The 15,816-nt window shown below is 56.3% G+C and overlaps 1 protein-coding gene across 1 annotated transcript; it reads right to left on the reverse strand.

Annotated features, from left to right (window-relative positions):
* Positions 1-2,520: 2,520 nt before the first annotated feature.
* MAG (myelin associated glycoprotein) lies at positions 2,521-14,549 on the reverse strand. The gene is made up of 8 exons (XM_022586244.3): positions 14,192-14,549; positions 12,482-12,778; positions 12,138-12,395; positions 10,817-11,077; positions 5,975-6,262; positions 5,526-5,622; positions 4,414-4,513; positions 2,521-3,408 (listed from the first exon to the last, which is right to left on the reverse strand). The coding sequence occupies exons 1-8, from the start codon at positions 14,529-14,531 to the stop codon at positions 3,244-3,246; spliced, it is 1,806 nt and encodes a 601-aa protein (XP_022441952.2). The 5' UTR covers positions 14,532-14,549; the 3' UTR covers positions 2,521-3,243.
* Between the last annotated feature and the right edge of the window lie 1,267 nt (positions 14,550-15,816).

Genomic DNA, 15,816 nt, shown 5'->3' on the forward strand with positions numbered 1-15,816 from the left:
CTCTGGCTCCTACATCCCACTCCACGCACACTGGTTTCCTTCTCATTCCATGAACATAGCAAGTACGTTCCCACTCTAGGCATTTGCACCTGATCTTGGCTTTCCCTGGACCCACATGCCTCAGAAATCGACAGAGCTCCCTCCCTCTCTTCCTTCTGGTCTCTACTCAGATGACCGCTTTCTAAATCGGCCGCCTTGCAAGCACACTCTGTCCTTCTATCTCTCTTAGCACACTCACCACCTGACCATGTGTTTATCTGGTCTTTGTCTATCTCTTCCACAGGATGTCAGCTCCACCAGGTCAGAGTGTGGTTCTTTTGGTCAGTGCGGCCTCCCTAGAGCCCAGCACTGGCTTGGCATGGAGTAGGTGCTCAGTAACCATGTGTGGACAGAGTGGATGAATTCTGGAGAGTCCAGGCGCTGGGTGGAGTGTGATAGCTGAATTGTGGGTCATCACTGGACGTTAGTCCCTCCTAAGAGATGGTCTTTGTGTCAGATCACATCACTGCTTTCCAAACTTTAAAGGTTTGCCTGTGACCTTCAGGACTTTGATCCTGTCTGTGAACCGCCTGAAACATTTTTATTTCATACATTTCTTTAAATCAATACACTTGATTGGTTTTTTAACTCAGCCTCATCCTGAGCTTTCATCAAAAAACGAAAAATCATGTTTGGCTGCTTTCCTTTTGCTCTGACACAGACTAAATAAAGCGTGACTATTCACGTAAAAGTCGCTCCACAACCCTCCTGGGGACACCCAGCTCACCCGGGCGGCGCTCAGGCTGCACCGCGAGCAGCACAGGGTCACTCTGACTGTACGTCCCTGGTTATTGACACTCCTCTGTCTCTCAGGGTGAAGTCCTTAGGGTCATTCCTCCCAGGCCAGACCTGCTGGAGCCAGGGCCTGTGGTCGGGGGACAGGTGTGTCAGGGCGGGGCCCCTGCACGTGCGCAGGAGCTCTGGCGGAAATGTCTAGTGTGGCTGCTATGAAGCCCCTGCTGTTCTCTACCACCCCCTCTCACCACTCCAGCCTTGTTTCAGCTCCTGGAACTTTGCCAAACACATTCCCACTTGGGGCCTTCACACAGGGCGTCCCCGAGTGAATTTCCTTCCATACGGATGCCTCCCCAACCCCGAGACCCTAAGTCACACTTCCATTCTAGGCTCTACCAACCTTCCCTGTGCTTCTCCTTGGGAGCAGGGGTCCCACTTTGCAGCCAGGCGTTCTGCCTGAGGTCATTTATTTAATGTCCTTCTCCCTGCATGACTGCCAGCTCGGTGAGGAAAGGGCAGGCCTCAGGGTGGGGTTCCGCCCCACTGCCCACAGCCCTGTTACCACGCGCCTCTCTTCCTTTCTCATGCACGTGGACATCCCACTCCAGCCGAAGCGGCCTCGTCACCTTCCTTTCCAACACAGTTTGGTTATTTCTGCCTCTACACCTTGACTTTGGCCTCTGTTGTATCCTCCGCCCTCTTCAAAAACCAGGGCAGGACCACCTTCCTCAGGAACCTCGCTGGCATCGCCCTCAGCCCTGCGGCTCTATTCTTACCACCCCCTCGGCATCTTCAGACCCATGAGCTTCCTCTGCTTCTCACTGAAACGGCAGTGACGTACAGTGGTCAGCGCGTGGGCTCCAGAGCCAGGCCCCGGGGGCTCAAGTCGGGGCTGCAGCTGGGGGACCTCGAGGAAGTGATGCAGCCTCTATGCCTCGCCTCCTCCAGATTCTCAACGTCAGTGCATCAGAGTCACCAGGAGGATTCGACAAAACACAGACTGCTGGGCCCCAGCCCAGAGGTTTTGATTCCTGCAGTCTGGGTGGGGCCTGAGAATCTGCCTTTCTGACAAGTGCCCAGGTGAGACTGCTACCGCTGGTGCAGGGACCCCACTTGGAGAACCACTGTCGTAGTCGTTAGGGAAAGCAAATGGAGATGAATTCATATAAACCGGGTAGAACCACATGGCACGTAGTAAGCGCTCAACAAAAACGTTAGCTGTTGATACCAGTTCATGCCAGTGAGTCTGGCCTTCTTTAAATTCAAGGAGACCTGAGTCCAGGGTCTGGCCACACCGTTTCCTGGCCTTGGGACCCTGGGAAAATCACCTGGCTTCCCTGAGCCCCAGCGTCCTCATCTTCACAGGACTGTCCTGGAGGTCCCTTCCCAGGATAGCCTGAGCTTCCTAAAGGGCTTCAATACACAGCTGATGCCTGATGGATATTTCTTGAACCAAGTGAAGTTTGAAAGATTGGGAATTCCCTGGTGGTCCAGTGGTTAGGACTCCGCGCTTCCACTTGCAGGAGGCACGGGTTCAATCCCTGGTCAGGGAACTAAGATCCCACATGCCGCACAGCATGGTCAAAATTAATTAATTAATTAATTTTTTTTTTTTTAAAAAGGAAAGGAAAAAAGATTGAAGCTGCAGAGTGCAGCATGAATATGAGGCACGGCGGTCAAACCGACACAGGCTCATGACACACTGAGATCTGAGGCCCCCGCCGCGACCCGCAGGGTACAGGGGGGGATGTCAGTGAGTGAAGCCAGCCAGGTGTGGGACAACAGGAAATGGTGAGCAGTGCGGCAAGTCAGGAGCCAGGCCCCTTCAGAAGAAGCAGCCACCATCTCTTTCAGTGAGATGTGGCAGTGTGTAACCGCAAGCCCAGGGCTGTCAGTCGCTCCACCTGTGGCAGGAGCAGGAATGAGGGTTGTGATGTGAAATCACCCAGCAGTCAAACATGACCTACTGTGGACCAGCTGCCAGCTCGGAGTGGAAGCAACTTAAGGGCGGCTGGCCTGGGCTCAGGGCTAGGATCCCTGAGGACCCAGGGAAGGGCAAGGAGGCGGGGGGCAGGGCCCCCAAGGACGGGTCTGAAATCATCAGGATCTAGACGGGTGTTTGGCTTCAGGGCATTTATTCCATGTTCCTCCGTACAGGCCCTGGGGCCAGGTATGGGGACAAGAGACCAGGCAGGGGTAGCAATAAATAACACAGACAGACGGGCTCCCCTCCAGACAGATGAGGTTAAAGGAGGTTACAGGGGAGCCACAATGCGGAGCTGGGGCGCTGGCAGGGCGGGGACAGCTGGGAGGGAGGGGGAGGCCAGGCCCCCAGGACCTCACTGTCACCTGCCCCGTCCCTTTCCTGCCCCAACCCCCGCTACTTTGGGGAGGAAGGAAGCCCACAGCCAGTGGGGGCCAGTGAGGGTCCTGAAGGGGTGGTGGCCATCCGGGCTACCCCCGGCTCCCTCACTTGACGCGGATTTCAGCATACTCGGCTAGCTCCTCCGTCAGGGTGTAGCTGTCCTTGGTGGGTCGTTTTCCCAGGTCCGAGTGAGAATAGCTCAGGTCCAGCTCTGGGGGCTCCCCCCGAAGGCCCAGCAGCCTCCTCTCAGATCCCAGGCGCCTCTCACTCTATGAAGGGAACCAACTCATTAGAAGGTCCTGTTCCACCCTTGACAGATGCAAAGGCTGGAGTCGCTTGCACCTCCCAGAGCTGAGTCCTGTGTGAGCCTCCTTCCTTAAGGACCGCCAGCTCAGCCAGCCCCACGGTCCCCAGTCCCCCTCTGGAGCTCTTGCCTGTGCCGATCCCCGCTACGCAAAACAACCTCCTCGCTGCCAAGCCTGAAAGTCGCCCACAAATTCAACGTTTCCAGGAAGCCTTCTTCAACATAGGAATTTTGGGGGGGGGGCACTCAATTCAGTCCATAACATGCTCTTAGATTAAAGCCACCTGGTCGGGTGCCCACCTTCCCCGATTTTTGTAAATGCCTGACTCAGTATGTTTGGGTCTGGTGTGGTCCCCCTCCTCAACCTGGGAGATCCTGCAGGTGCAACTTTGGCTTCCCTGTCACGCTTTCCATCCCTACCCCCCACCTTTGGACACACACACACACACACACACACACACACACACACACACAGGACAGTGGCCACAGACATACAGAGGGGAGCAGCAATGGGACAGAATAGACAAGGCCAGGAGTGCTGGGCAGAGCCAGACTGAAGTGGGGACCAACCTGGACGCCTGACGGGGACGCACACACATGCACGCCAACCCCAGGGCCCAACAAGGGCCCAGAGGTGGGCACACTGAGGCCCCCGGAACCTACCTCCTGGGGTGCTCATTCCAGGGTAGAGAGCTCTCTGGACTATTGGAGAAGGAAATGCAGTCATAGACGCAGGTGGGGTGGATGAGGGCTTCTCTTGGGCCCTGAGCTCCACAGCCCCCCGCCAGGCCTCAGCCTGAGCACCCCTTCCCAGCCCAGGGCCAAGCCAGCCCTCCGCACGACCCCTCCCTCCCTTCTGCGGGGCCAGCTCCCCCTCTGCCCCTGGGTCTCCCGGGCCCCCTCCAGGCCCTCGGGGTCCCTGGCACACAGGATCTCCAGCTAGCCTGGCCCCACAGGGTTCTGGCCTCACCTCATATTTCTCCGGCACCCCAGAGATGCGGAAGTCACTGCTGAACAGGACGGGGGGGTCGTCCCCCGCTGGGAAGCTGGCGCTCTCTGTCACGTTCTTTCTGCAGGGCAAGACATGTCAGCTCCAGTGGGACCCCCAGGTCCCCCCACTCCTCTCTCTATCTGCAACCCCATCTACCTAAGGAGTATGGCCCAAGGGGCCCCAGAGCTGCTCCCACCCGCCTCTCTAAGATGGGCAGCCAGCCCCTTTGGTGAGCAGCCTCTTCCTGTCCACCACTGCCCACCCCTCCTCTGCTTCACAACTGAGGATGAGCCACCTGGGCCCTGGTCTCTGCCACTTTCAGGACCCCAGCCTGGCTGCTCTGGGTTCTCCTCATTCGCTCTGCGGCTATCCGCACCCCCTTGCCGCCAGGATGCGGAGCGGGAGATTAATTCCTTGTCAGGAGAGCTGATGTGTGCGCACCACAAGGAAGAAAATTAACAGCAGCGCACCTGTGGCAGGTGGATGTGGCTTGGGACTGCGGAGCGTTTTGTTTTGTCTTGTTTTGTTCTGTTTTTTTAAGATTTCTTTGATGTGGACCATTTTTAAAGTCTTTTCATTGAATTTGTTATAATATTGCTTCTGTTCTACGTCTTGGTTTTTTGGCCACGAGGCATGTGGGATCCAGCTCCCCGACCGGGGATCGAACCCGCACCCCCTGCCCTGGAAGGTGAAGTCCCAACCACTGGACCACCAGGGGAGTCCCTGAGGAGCGTTTTTGATACCACAGATATGTGTAATCGCTGGGGCTTCGGGAACCAACTGTGACTGATGTTCTGGTTGCAAGCCAGGGGTACCGGCTCTCCCCATCACACCGGAGTGGCAGGAGGCCACAGTACAGGATGCGGGGCACAGGTATCGACTGGTGAGAAGTGCTCGGCCCAGGCACTGGCATGCGTGACCCGACCACGGCGGCCCATGTTAGCCGGGGCCCTCTCTCCTCCATCCAGCTGAACATCCTCAGAGCAGAATCCTCCCTCCCTTGCCCACCCCCAGCCTCCAACTGCTCTGCCCCTGCCCTGCCCTTGGAGGCCACCCCGCCCCGCCCCAGCCCAGCCCGGAAGGCTACGCACTTTCTGCGCGTCTGGGTGATGTAGCAGACGACGGCAATTAGGATGGCAAAAGCAACCACCGCTCCCACGGGCCCGATCTTGGCCCACATCAGGCGATCTGAGGGAAGAGAAGACCCAGGCGCCCTCAGGGCTGCCGGTGGGAGTGAGGATACCTGGGTTCTTAGGAGACAGGCTGGGGCAGGGGTGAGAGGGAAAATATTTACACCGCTGGCATATCCTTGCACTGACTGGCTAGCCCGAAGGCCTTTGTTGCTGGAGGGGCCAGTAAAGTACAGGCAAGCTCGGGGCAGCCTCTCCTAACTGGCTGGAAAGGGCATCTTTACCACCCGATCAACTGCGCAGCCTGACCCACGCGCAGCGGCTGGTGATCAGCCTTGGGGAGGGGAGCTTGGATCCAAGAGGGGTCCTTGTCTGTCCCTTGACTCCCAGCCCCAGGCCACACCACTCACGGGCTCCCTGGAAGGGCAGCTCCAGGCTCTTGGTGCCATAGAGGTTGTGGGAGGAGCAGATGACCCGGGGCGGGGCCTGGGCCTGGCCCCGCAGCGTGAGGATGCTGGTCAGCAGGAGGCCGCTGCGCTCCGAGTACACGAACTCGCGCTCCGTCTCGTTCACGGTCACGTTACGCGAGGGCAGCTCGAAGGCCACGGACGGCTCTGGGTTGGCTTTTACCACGCACAGGCACTGCACCGTGTCACGGGCCGCCGCACAGTGGGACTCCAGGAGGATCACGGGGGCAACTGCAGGGGCAAGACCAAGACCCCGCGGGCTAGAGACAGGGCCTCGGGGGCTCCTTGGCTGTCGCAGAGATGAGCTGCCTGTTCCCCTCTGCACTCTCTTTTACGTCCTCTCTAACTCTGCTCACCTTGTGAAACATAAATCAGATCACGGTGCTGCCTGCTGAAAGCCCCCCCCCCCGCAAATTGCTCCCCGTGTCACTTAGAATAAAACCCCAATTCTTTGCCTTCGCCTGCAAGGCCCTGCAGGACTTAGCCACGCTCTAATCTCCTGCTGTCACCCTGGCTCATTCCCTTCCAGCCACACCAGCCTCCTTGCTTGTTTCTCATACTTGTGGAGCTTTTTCCAACAGCCGGGGTGGGGGTGGGGGGTCTTGCGTTTCTCCCTCCGCTAGGAACACTTCCCTGACACCTGCCAAACTCACGCCCTCACTCCAGGCAGCTTCTGCGCAGACCATGTCTATTTCTCTGACCACCCCATGTAAGTTGCACCTCGCTTCAATAACCATTCACTCGAGTTTTCTCCCCAGCACTTATCCCTACCCGGGTTATACACTGATGTGGCTGGTCTTGTATTTGCATCGAGACAGGCTCTTACTCAGTCTCCACTCTGTCCCCCACACTTAGAACATGACTTTCTTTTTTTTTTTTTTTTTTTTGCCATACCACACGACATGCAGGATCTTAGTTCCCTGACCAGGGATCAAACCCAAATCCCCTGCAGTGGAAGCGCAGATTCTCAACCACTGGACCTCCAGGGAAGTCCCTAGAACATCCCTTTCACCCGGCAGGAGCTCTGGGAAGACTTACTGGATGAACTAGTGCGTTCAGCCAGCTCCCCTTCCAGGCCATCCTACAGATGCCCCTACTGACTCCCTGGAGCCCCCTGCATCCTGACCCTCCCTCCCTCGCAGGATTCCCCGTGGTACCAGGTACCACCCTCCACCCAATATCATTTTGTTGGGCTTTGCTTTGCTGCCATTTAAATTACAAAAACGATACTGGTATTTTTTTTCCTTTCATTTTCCAAAATATAAAATTAGAATAGAACATTGAATGTTGCTTTTTAAACTATGTTCTCTTTCCCTCATGGAGAGTCTGGCACTCCCCTCTGCTTGCTCTAGACTGACCTCTGGTTCTCAGCCCTGAGCAAAACCCACTTCCACACGGGCAAAAGATCCTTGGCCCACCTACCCCACTTATTTTCAATTTCCAGTAAAAAAAGAATATGCAGGTAACAGCGACGGAGCAGGGAGTCACATGAGCCGTGTACTGGCAATAGGGATCATTCCATTTGGAACCTCAATGTGTACATATCTCTACGTCTAGTAAATTAACAGTTAAATATTCCAAATTCTGTTGAGGCAGACGTGCACTATGCTTGCTGTAGTATTGACAAATTAACGCACCACAGAGTAAATTAGTAATGACAAACCTGAACGGACAGTGATTAATTTTTTAAAAATCCTTTCATTCAATACTGCACCACTGGTACTGTTGTGACAGCGTTGCGGGAACGCTGACACCCTGTTGCATGTGCTCAGCATCTTTGCAGCATTGCCAGCAGCCTCGCGACCTATGAAACCCTGATTGACACTAGATAAGCCCCAGGTCCCACAAAGGATGGGGAGTTTGGGGTGAGACAGCTTTGGCTTGAATCTCAGCTCTGCCATCTACTGGCTGGTGGCCCCAATCAGGCCACTCAGCTTCCTGGGCCTCTGAGTTGGACTTCTCATGTGTGCAAAGAGGGGTAATGGTCCTTGACTTGCCAGGGGCTACGGGACTCTGTTCTGAAGTGGGCACATGAGTTTGTTGAGAAGAAAGCTTAGGGACTTCTCTGGTGGTGCAGTGGTTAAGAATCTGCCTTCCAATGCAGGGGACCTGGGATCGATCCCTGGTCTGGGAAGATCCCACGTGCCACGGAGCAACTAAGCCCGTGCGCCACAACTATTGAGCCTGCACTCTAGAGCCCACGAGCCACAACTACTGAAGTCCGTGTGCCTAGAGCCCTCGCTCTGCAACAAGAGAAGCCACCGCAATGAGAAGCCTGCACACCGCAACAAAGAGTAGCCCTTGCTCACCGCAACTAAAGAAAGCCCACGCAGCAACGAAGACCCCATGCAGCGGGAAAAAAAAAAAAAGAAAGAAAAAAGAAAAGAAAAAGAAAGCTTAATATCCCACGCAGGGATCGAACCACTCCAGCAGAGGAAGCAAGTGAGCAAAGCCTTGGCAGCAGGAAGGCAGGCGGATACCCAGCCAGGAGTTCAAAGGAGAGATGAGTGGGGAGCTAAGAGGATGCCTAAGACTTACGGGGCACATGGGACATGTCGGGCACTATGGGCGCTCACCATAATTTCCTTCTACTGTCATACCCGTTTTTCAGAGAAGAGAATCGGGGCTCAGCAAAGGTGAATTCACTCGTCTGGGATCACACAGCACATCTCCATCACAAGATGGAGATAGAGCTGGGATTCGGACCCAGGTCGATTCAGCTCTGTCGGGTGCTGGGCACCAGTAACATTTCCGTTTCCTCCTATTAAACGGGTGAAGGGCAGTCCCTGCCCCCAATCGCGTTGTTGTGAGAATGAAATAGGTCAATATGCACAAAGGGCTGAAACCAGTCTTCTAGTCATCACAAGGTCTCAGTGAGGTGAGTGCCCTGCAGGTCCCACGCTGTGCTGGGACCCAACCCCCACCTCCACCCCCGCCCCGCTCAGGAGCACCCACCATCGTCAGCGAGCACGGAAGCCCCGCTACTAGGGGACGCAGACTTTGGGGACAGAGAGGGGCCTGAAGCCGGACACCCAGAGGGTAAGCACAGCGACACAGGCCTTGGAGCCCAGTGACCGGCTCAGCAGGGGTGGGGTGGGAGGCACAGCTGCTCCTCCCCTCCGGCAGACTGAAGGCCTTGAGTACCTTGGGTACCAAGGACTGCAGGGGAGATGAAGCAGCCAAAGGTTTAAGAACTGGGTCGACAGGAGTCCAGAAGAATCCTGGCACTGGCCAGCCTTCCAGCTGCATAGCCTTGGGGAATTCTGACCTTCAGTTTCTCCTCAAAGGGGATGACGATAATACGTAGCTGCTTCAAGGGGCGACCAGAAGGGCTCAGCAAAATAACACGTGCAGGGGATGCAATCCTGGCCCATAGTAGGCCCTTAATGATCGTTTGCTGCCACCACTCTTATTATACAGGAGGGTCTGTGACTGAAAACGTTCGTGAGCTGGAGGTGTGTGTATGATCAGAGGTTTCCATCAGATTCTCAGGGGGTTCTCTGACTCTACACCTAAGAACCCCTGGCTTGGGATATAGGTTTAACAGGGAAAAGCGTGAGGCAGAAGGGTGGGCATGTATGGAGAAGGCGGGGTACCCGCACAACCCATATGCATGATCACGTTGGATGCTGCGAGCGAGCAGAGACTGGGAAGGAAGGTGCCCAAAGAGGAAGGGTTAGCAGGGCAGTGGTGGCCATCACCTTGCCCTGGAAGATGGCACTCCAGGAATAATCTGTCTCTACTGACTACAGCCACATGCCATATTGAATATACGGACTGTGCCCAAAACCTTCTGGCAAGCTTGTGTGGTAGGGACCATTGTAGGTGGAATAATTTGGAGACAAGTGCCAGAGGCCAGGCTGGAGCTGGGGAGGAAGCAGGGGGAATGGAACTACGAAGGTGACATTCCAGAGGGAGTTGCTGGAGGAGGGGGAGTGGAAACTGCGACTTGCGAGCTATGACCCGAGTGACGGCCGGGGTGGGGGTGGGGTGTTGGCGGTGATGTCCATAGAAGGTTGGGAAGGGCTCTGGTTGGCAGTGGAACAATGGGCTTCATTCCCAAGACAGTTAGCTTTTTATATGCATCCGTCTCATCTCTCTGGCTGTACTATTATCTGTTAATACGCTTGGTGTCCTCTTGGTCCTACCCCCCACCTCCCACTGAGCCACACAGCCCGTGCATGTAACAACGGCTTGATCAATGTATTCTGATGTCATAACATAGGATGAGGTCAATGGGCAGTACAGAAGAGTGGAACCAGACCACTGTATTTGAATCTCAGTTCTGCCGTTTTCTGGCTGTGTGACTTTGGGCAAGTGACATAACCTCTCAGGACCTCAGTTTCCTTCTCTGGAAACTGGAGACAGTAAGAGAACCTCCCTCATTGGATGTAACAAAAACGAAAGAGTGGGTCCCTGTACAGAGCTTCCAACATTGCTTGGTGCCTAGCGACGCTCCATAAGGGTCAGAGGTCGTGGTTATTCTTTTAGTTAATGCAAAGGGGCTGTGGCCACAGGATTCAGAAATCTCCTTGGTCACAAGCCCACACCAGGATGTGGGGGTACCGTATTCTCAGGTGGGGCTTTTATTTTCTTGCTGTGGGTTCCGCTTTCCTCCCTTCCTCGTCCTTATCTGCTGGAGCGAGGCTGACCCCTGGCTGGGATGCGGGGGTACCTCCCGGTAACCTGGGTGTCCCCCATTGAGCCATCCACCACAGGGGTGGGTGGGCAGGAATCAAGCCCGGCTGCCCTCAGCAGGGGCAGCGGATGCAGGGGAGTACTCACACTCCACGGATAGGTTGAAGGCGGTGGCCCTCTGACCGTACCGGTTCTCGGCCACGCACCAGTACTCTCCATCATCCTCAGGCATGATGGCAGGCAGCTCCAGCTGCAGCTCGCTCTCATAGATGACGGTGGCCAGAATCTGCTTCTCCTTGAAGATGGTAAGAATAGGATCCGGGTTGCTCTGTGTGGAGCACAAGATGGAGACTGTCTCCCCCTCCACGGCCACCACTGTCCCGTTCACCGTCGGCTTCCAGGGTGCATCTGGGGGGCAGGACAGGGGGCCGATGGTCAGAAGCTCCCACCCCCAAATGTGACCCCCGACACCCCAATCAGGGCACACCAGCTCAGGATGGCTCAGGTAACCCCAGGCCTGGGTGTCTCGTTTACAAAGACAGGGGCTCTGCAGCTACAGTGCTTGTGTTTGAATCCCGGCTCTACCCCTTCCCAGCTGTGTGTGGACCCATGTCTAAACCCCTCTGGGCCCCATTTTTCTTATCTGGAAAATGGGCTTTAATAATATTCCCAACCTCATAGGGGTCACTGAGAACCAACTGTGACAAGCACTGTTTTAGCCTGAACAAGGTAGATGAAGATCCCTGCCCATGTGGACAGATGCTATATAAGGAAATCAAACATCTAGTTGGCAAGATGGGGATAAGTGCTTTGCAGAAAAATAAAGGTGGGATGGGAAATCGGGGTAGTTGACAGTCTTAACTAGGATGGCGAGGGAGGGCTGCTGTGAGCCTAGAAGGAGGTGAGTAGGAGCCAGCCGTGGGGAGGCCCCAGCGGAAGAGTATTTCTGGAAGGCACTCAGAAACTGCTGAGTAAATGTTGGCCGGTGCTGTCATTTTTATTATCCCCAGCCCTGGGCACTTTGCCTCAATAAATATTTGTGAATGAATGAATGAATGAATGACCTCTCTTTGGCTCCTAGTTAAGAATCCTGTCTGACGGGCCCCCTCTCCCTGGGGCCCCATAATGTTCGGGGGCTGGGAGAGGCCTGGGTTCTCCTCAGCCCTCCCATCAGAACTGCAATGGGGCTCATTTTAAAATGCAGATTCCCGGAGCCAGGCCCAGCTCTACCCGCAGGAAACTGAATTTAACAGGCTTTCCTGGGTGGCAGGGATTGCCTCTGCCTCTTCCCATCTTGTCCTAGCGAGGAGAGTGGTGCAGAGTAGGTGTTCACCAGATACTCGTGGGGGAAATGAAGGAACTCCTTAACCTGCAACTTCCTCTCCATCTCCACCTCAACCACGGGCATGGTCCCGACCGCGCCCCCACTGGGCCCCCAGCTCCGCCCCGGGCGGGGGCGGCGACTCACACATGACGCTGAGCCCCACGGTGCGGTTGTCCTGGCCATAAGCGTTTTCGGCCAGGCAGGCGTAGACGCCGTCCTCCGCGGGCGTCACCTCGTCCAGCTCCAGGGACAGGCTCTCGGTCACCGCCTCCCGGAGCACCGTGCCGTCCCGCATCCAGGTCAGCAGCGGCGGCGGGTTGCTGTCGGCCCCACAGAGCAGGCTGACGTGGGAGCCCTCGATGGCCTCCACCGAGGAGTTCATCTCCACAATCACCGGGGGGTCTGCGGCGCCGGAGACACAGGACGTCAGCGGGCACGTGCCGCAGACCCCGCCCCCGGCCCGCACCCCGGCCCGCACCCAAGCTCACACTTGACGTCCAGGCTGGCGTAGCCCTCGAACTGCAGGGTGGTGTTGGGGAAGGAGGCCTGGCAGCCCAGCCGGTAGCCGTTGGCCTCCCTGGTGGGCACGAAGTGCAGCAGCGACACCTGCACCCAGGTGCCCTCGTCCTCGCGGAGCCGCCCCAGCACAGCCGGCTCCCCGAGCCCCTCGTGGCCCAGCCAGCTCAGCTCCGGGTGCATCTCGGGGCAGTTGTCAGGCACCATGCAGCTGACCTCCACTTCTGTGCCTGCCACAACCTCTGGGGGGACCATGATGTTGGGGGTGTCTAAGTGAGACGGGGAGATGGAGGGTGAAGGAAGCAGCATCGGACCCCCACATTGCCCGACTCCAGTCCTGGTACCCGGTCCCCTCCCCATCCTTGGATGCAGAATTCCCTACAACCTTCTCTCCTCCTGGGTACCCTTCACCCAGGAGCCCTCCGCAGATCCAACCGCAGATGTAATAATAACGGAAACAGCAATATAGTGGTCTGAGTACTTTACTGTGTGTAACTTGCCCGTCCTTCCAGCCATGCCGAACGTAGAAAGTGGGTAATGTTATTTTGCCCATTTTGCGGATGAGGAAACTGAGGCCACAGCGCGCATGAGGTAAAACTGAGCTTCAATCCCTGTCACTCTGGCTTCATCGTCTGTGCTCTGGACACTACATTATATTCCTCAAGAAACCTCTCTCCTTCCCATGTTTGCTTTGGTTTACCTTCCACGTGCGCGCGCGCGTGCGTGCGTGCGTGCGTGTGTGTGTGTGTGTGTGTGTGGTGTGTCCTGGAGCTGTCTGGCTGTGCCTGGCGGCGGAAGCGGGGTCTCTGTGCATCAGGGCTGTAACCTGGCTCCTCATATAGACTCAGAGCTGATGGCAAACCTGAGTCTAAGGGTTCCATGCCTCTCGGGGCCTCTCAGAAATGAGGCAGCAGACCCTACTCTAATTGCCCAAACTGGCCCAGAGCTGCATTTTATTTGACCTAAATTTAGGGTATTTTTTAAAAAAAGTATCTGAATCAGCAGCTGATGTTGAAAAAACATAGAAAAATACACAGTTCCCCTTGAAAATTCGGGAATTCCCTGTGTTTCAGTGGTTAGGACCCTGCGCTTCCACTGCAGGGGGCAACGGGTTCGGTCCCTAGGATCCCGCATGCCGTGTAGCAGAGCCAAAAACAAAACAAAACAAACAAACAGACAAATGGAAAACTCAGAATGCTTGAGAGCAATGACCCTGCCTTCTCACCCAGCACCACTTAGACGGAGCTGGGCGTCATGTACCAGACGCTGCTTTGCCCACTTGACAACTATTCCCTCGTTGAACTTTGAGTGCTGTTCTTAACCCCATTTTACAGAAGAGGAAAACAAGGCCCAGAGAAGTTAAGTAACTTGCCCTCGGTAGCCCCGCTAACATAGGAATCCAGAGGCCTGGCCCCAACCCCTGGGCCCGCTGCCTTTACCCCAGGTGTTTCTGGAAGAGTAAGACCACTGCTTTCCTCTGAGAGCCCTGCTTTGCCTGTTTCAGTCATCTGCCTGGGCCGTGTGGGCAGGGGGGTTTGCACCCCTCCCCCCAGCCAAACCAACAAGTCCCTGGTCCTGCCAGCTAGACCTTCCTGGAAAGGTGCCAGGAGGACTTCCTACTCCCCCTGCGCCCCCTGCATGGCCCCAGCCCCACGGCATCTGCACAGCCCCTGGGAACTCACTGATGATGTCCAGGACGCTGTGCTCGGAGAAGGTGTACTGGTTGTAGCCCCCCAGGTCCCCGCGGAAGTAGTACTTGCCGCCCAGCTCGGGGCTGAGGTTGCTGAGCAAGAGGGTGCAGTTGCGCAGGCCCAGGGCCCCCAGGAGGCGGCTGCGGCCCTGGAAGCTCTCGTGGACAACTTGGGTGCGTGACTTGAAGACCACTGGCGGGTAGTTTTTCGGGTAGGGGCTATTGAAGTACCAGACACCGTGCACAACGGCCGGCCGTAGCTCGTCGGGGAAGTCGAAGCGGCAGGGGATGGAGACACACGTGCCCTCGAAGGCCGAGATGGATGAGGGCATCCAGGCCCCCCAGTGACCCCCGCGAGAGGCTGTGGGCAAGTAAGACCGCTGAGGCTGAGGGACATGTCCTGCCCGGATGCTCCCAATCCCCACGCTCCCATCACCTTCCACAGCCCTGCGGGGCGGGGGCGGGGTCCAGGGACCCACAGAATCAACCCCAGCCTGCTCAGGGGCCAAGACCCCAGGAGCCCCAGACCCCCAGGCATTACCTGAAATCATGATCCAAAACAGAGGCAGCGCCGTGAGGAATATCATTTTGTACAGCAAGTGAGCAACAGCTGGATAGGGGAGAAGAGAGGAGAGGGTTAAAGGCCAGGGGAAGTGAAAAGGGTGCTTCTAGGAAGGCTTTAGGAAGCAGCCTGTTCAGATGTTAGCCACTGCTGCTATTATTATTTATAATCACAAAGACATCTATGGGCATCAACCATGAACCACCCCCAGTACTTTACTACACAGATTCATTTGATCTCTCTGAGGTAGGTGCAATTATTATCCCCACTTTGTAGCTGAGGTCCAGAGAGGTTGAGTAACTTGCCCGAGGCCACACAGCAGGTAAGTGGCAGAGCTAGGATTCAAGCCCTGTCTGCCTGTCCAGGTGTGCAGATTTCACCACCAAACTGTCCTGACTCTATGTGGTAGTGACGTGCTAACAATCATCTTCATCACCATCCTGCCCTTGGGGGTCTCCAAAGAGTAAGGATAGAGCCAAGTCTGGACCAGCATCAGGAAGCAGGGGAAGCCAGGAGGAAGGGGAATTTGGAACCCTCCCCCTCACCTCCGTCTCCCTGAGTTGGGAATGTCTTCTGGTCCCACTTGAGGCTGTCAGCCGGCCAACCTGGAACAAGAGTCAGACAGGTGCAAGGAGGTGGGGGCCTGAGGGTCCCCTGCCCCTCCCCGTCCCGCTTTCAGGATCTACTGTGAGTAGATCCTGTAGGCTGCCCACATGGTCTCTGTTGCCCATGGTTGCTTGGGACCCTCCCACACAGCCTGAAAGCTACTCTGTGGTCACCTTCCGAGGCAAACTGCGATGGAGGAGGACTCTCGGGAAGAAAAGGGAAGCAGCAGAGCTCTGGGGGTGGGGGGAGGCGGGGGGAGTGAACGCGGTGAGAGAGCACACGTCCCACGGCTGAGGCCTGGGGCTGGGAGGCAGGGACCCAGCCCCATCAATGACTGGGTTTCACATCATCAACATTCCCAACATGCCACGTGAATTCCTGCCGCCCCCTCCCACCCTACAGATGGCCCCTGGCGTCCCCCCCCTCCAGAGGCGCGAGCCCGGCACAAA

This window comes from Delphinapterus leucas, chromosome 20 (genome assembly GCF_059928025.1).
Source record: "Delphinapterus leucas isolate spDelLeu-1000000601 "Yukka" chromosome 20, BTC_Dleu_Yukka2, whole genome shotgun sequence".
Classification (NCBI taxonomy): Eukaryota; Metazoa; Chordata; class Mammalia; order Artiodactyla; family Monodontidae; genus Delphinapterus; species Delphinapterus leucas.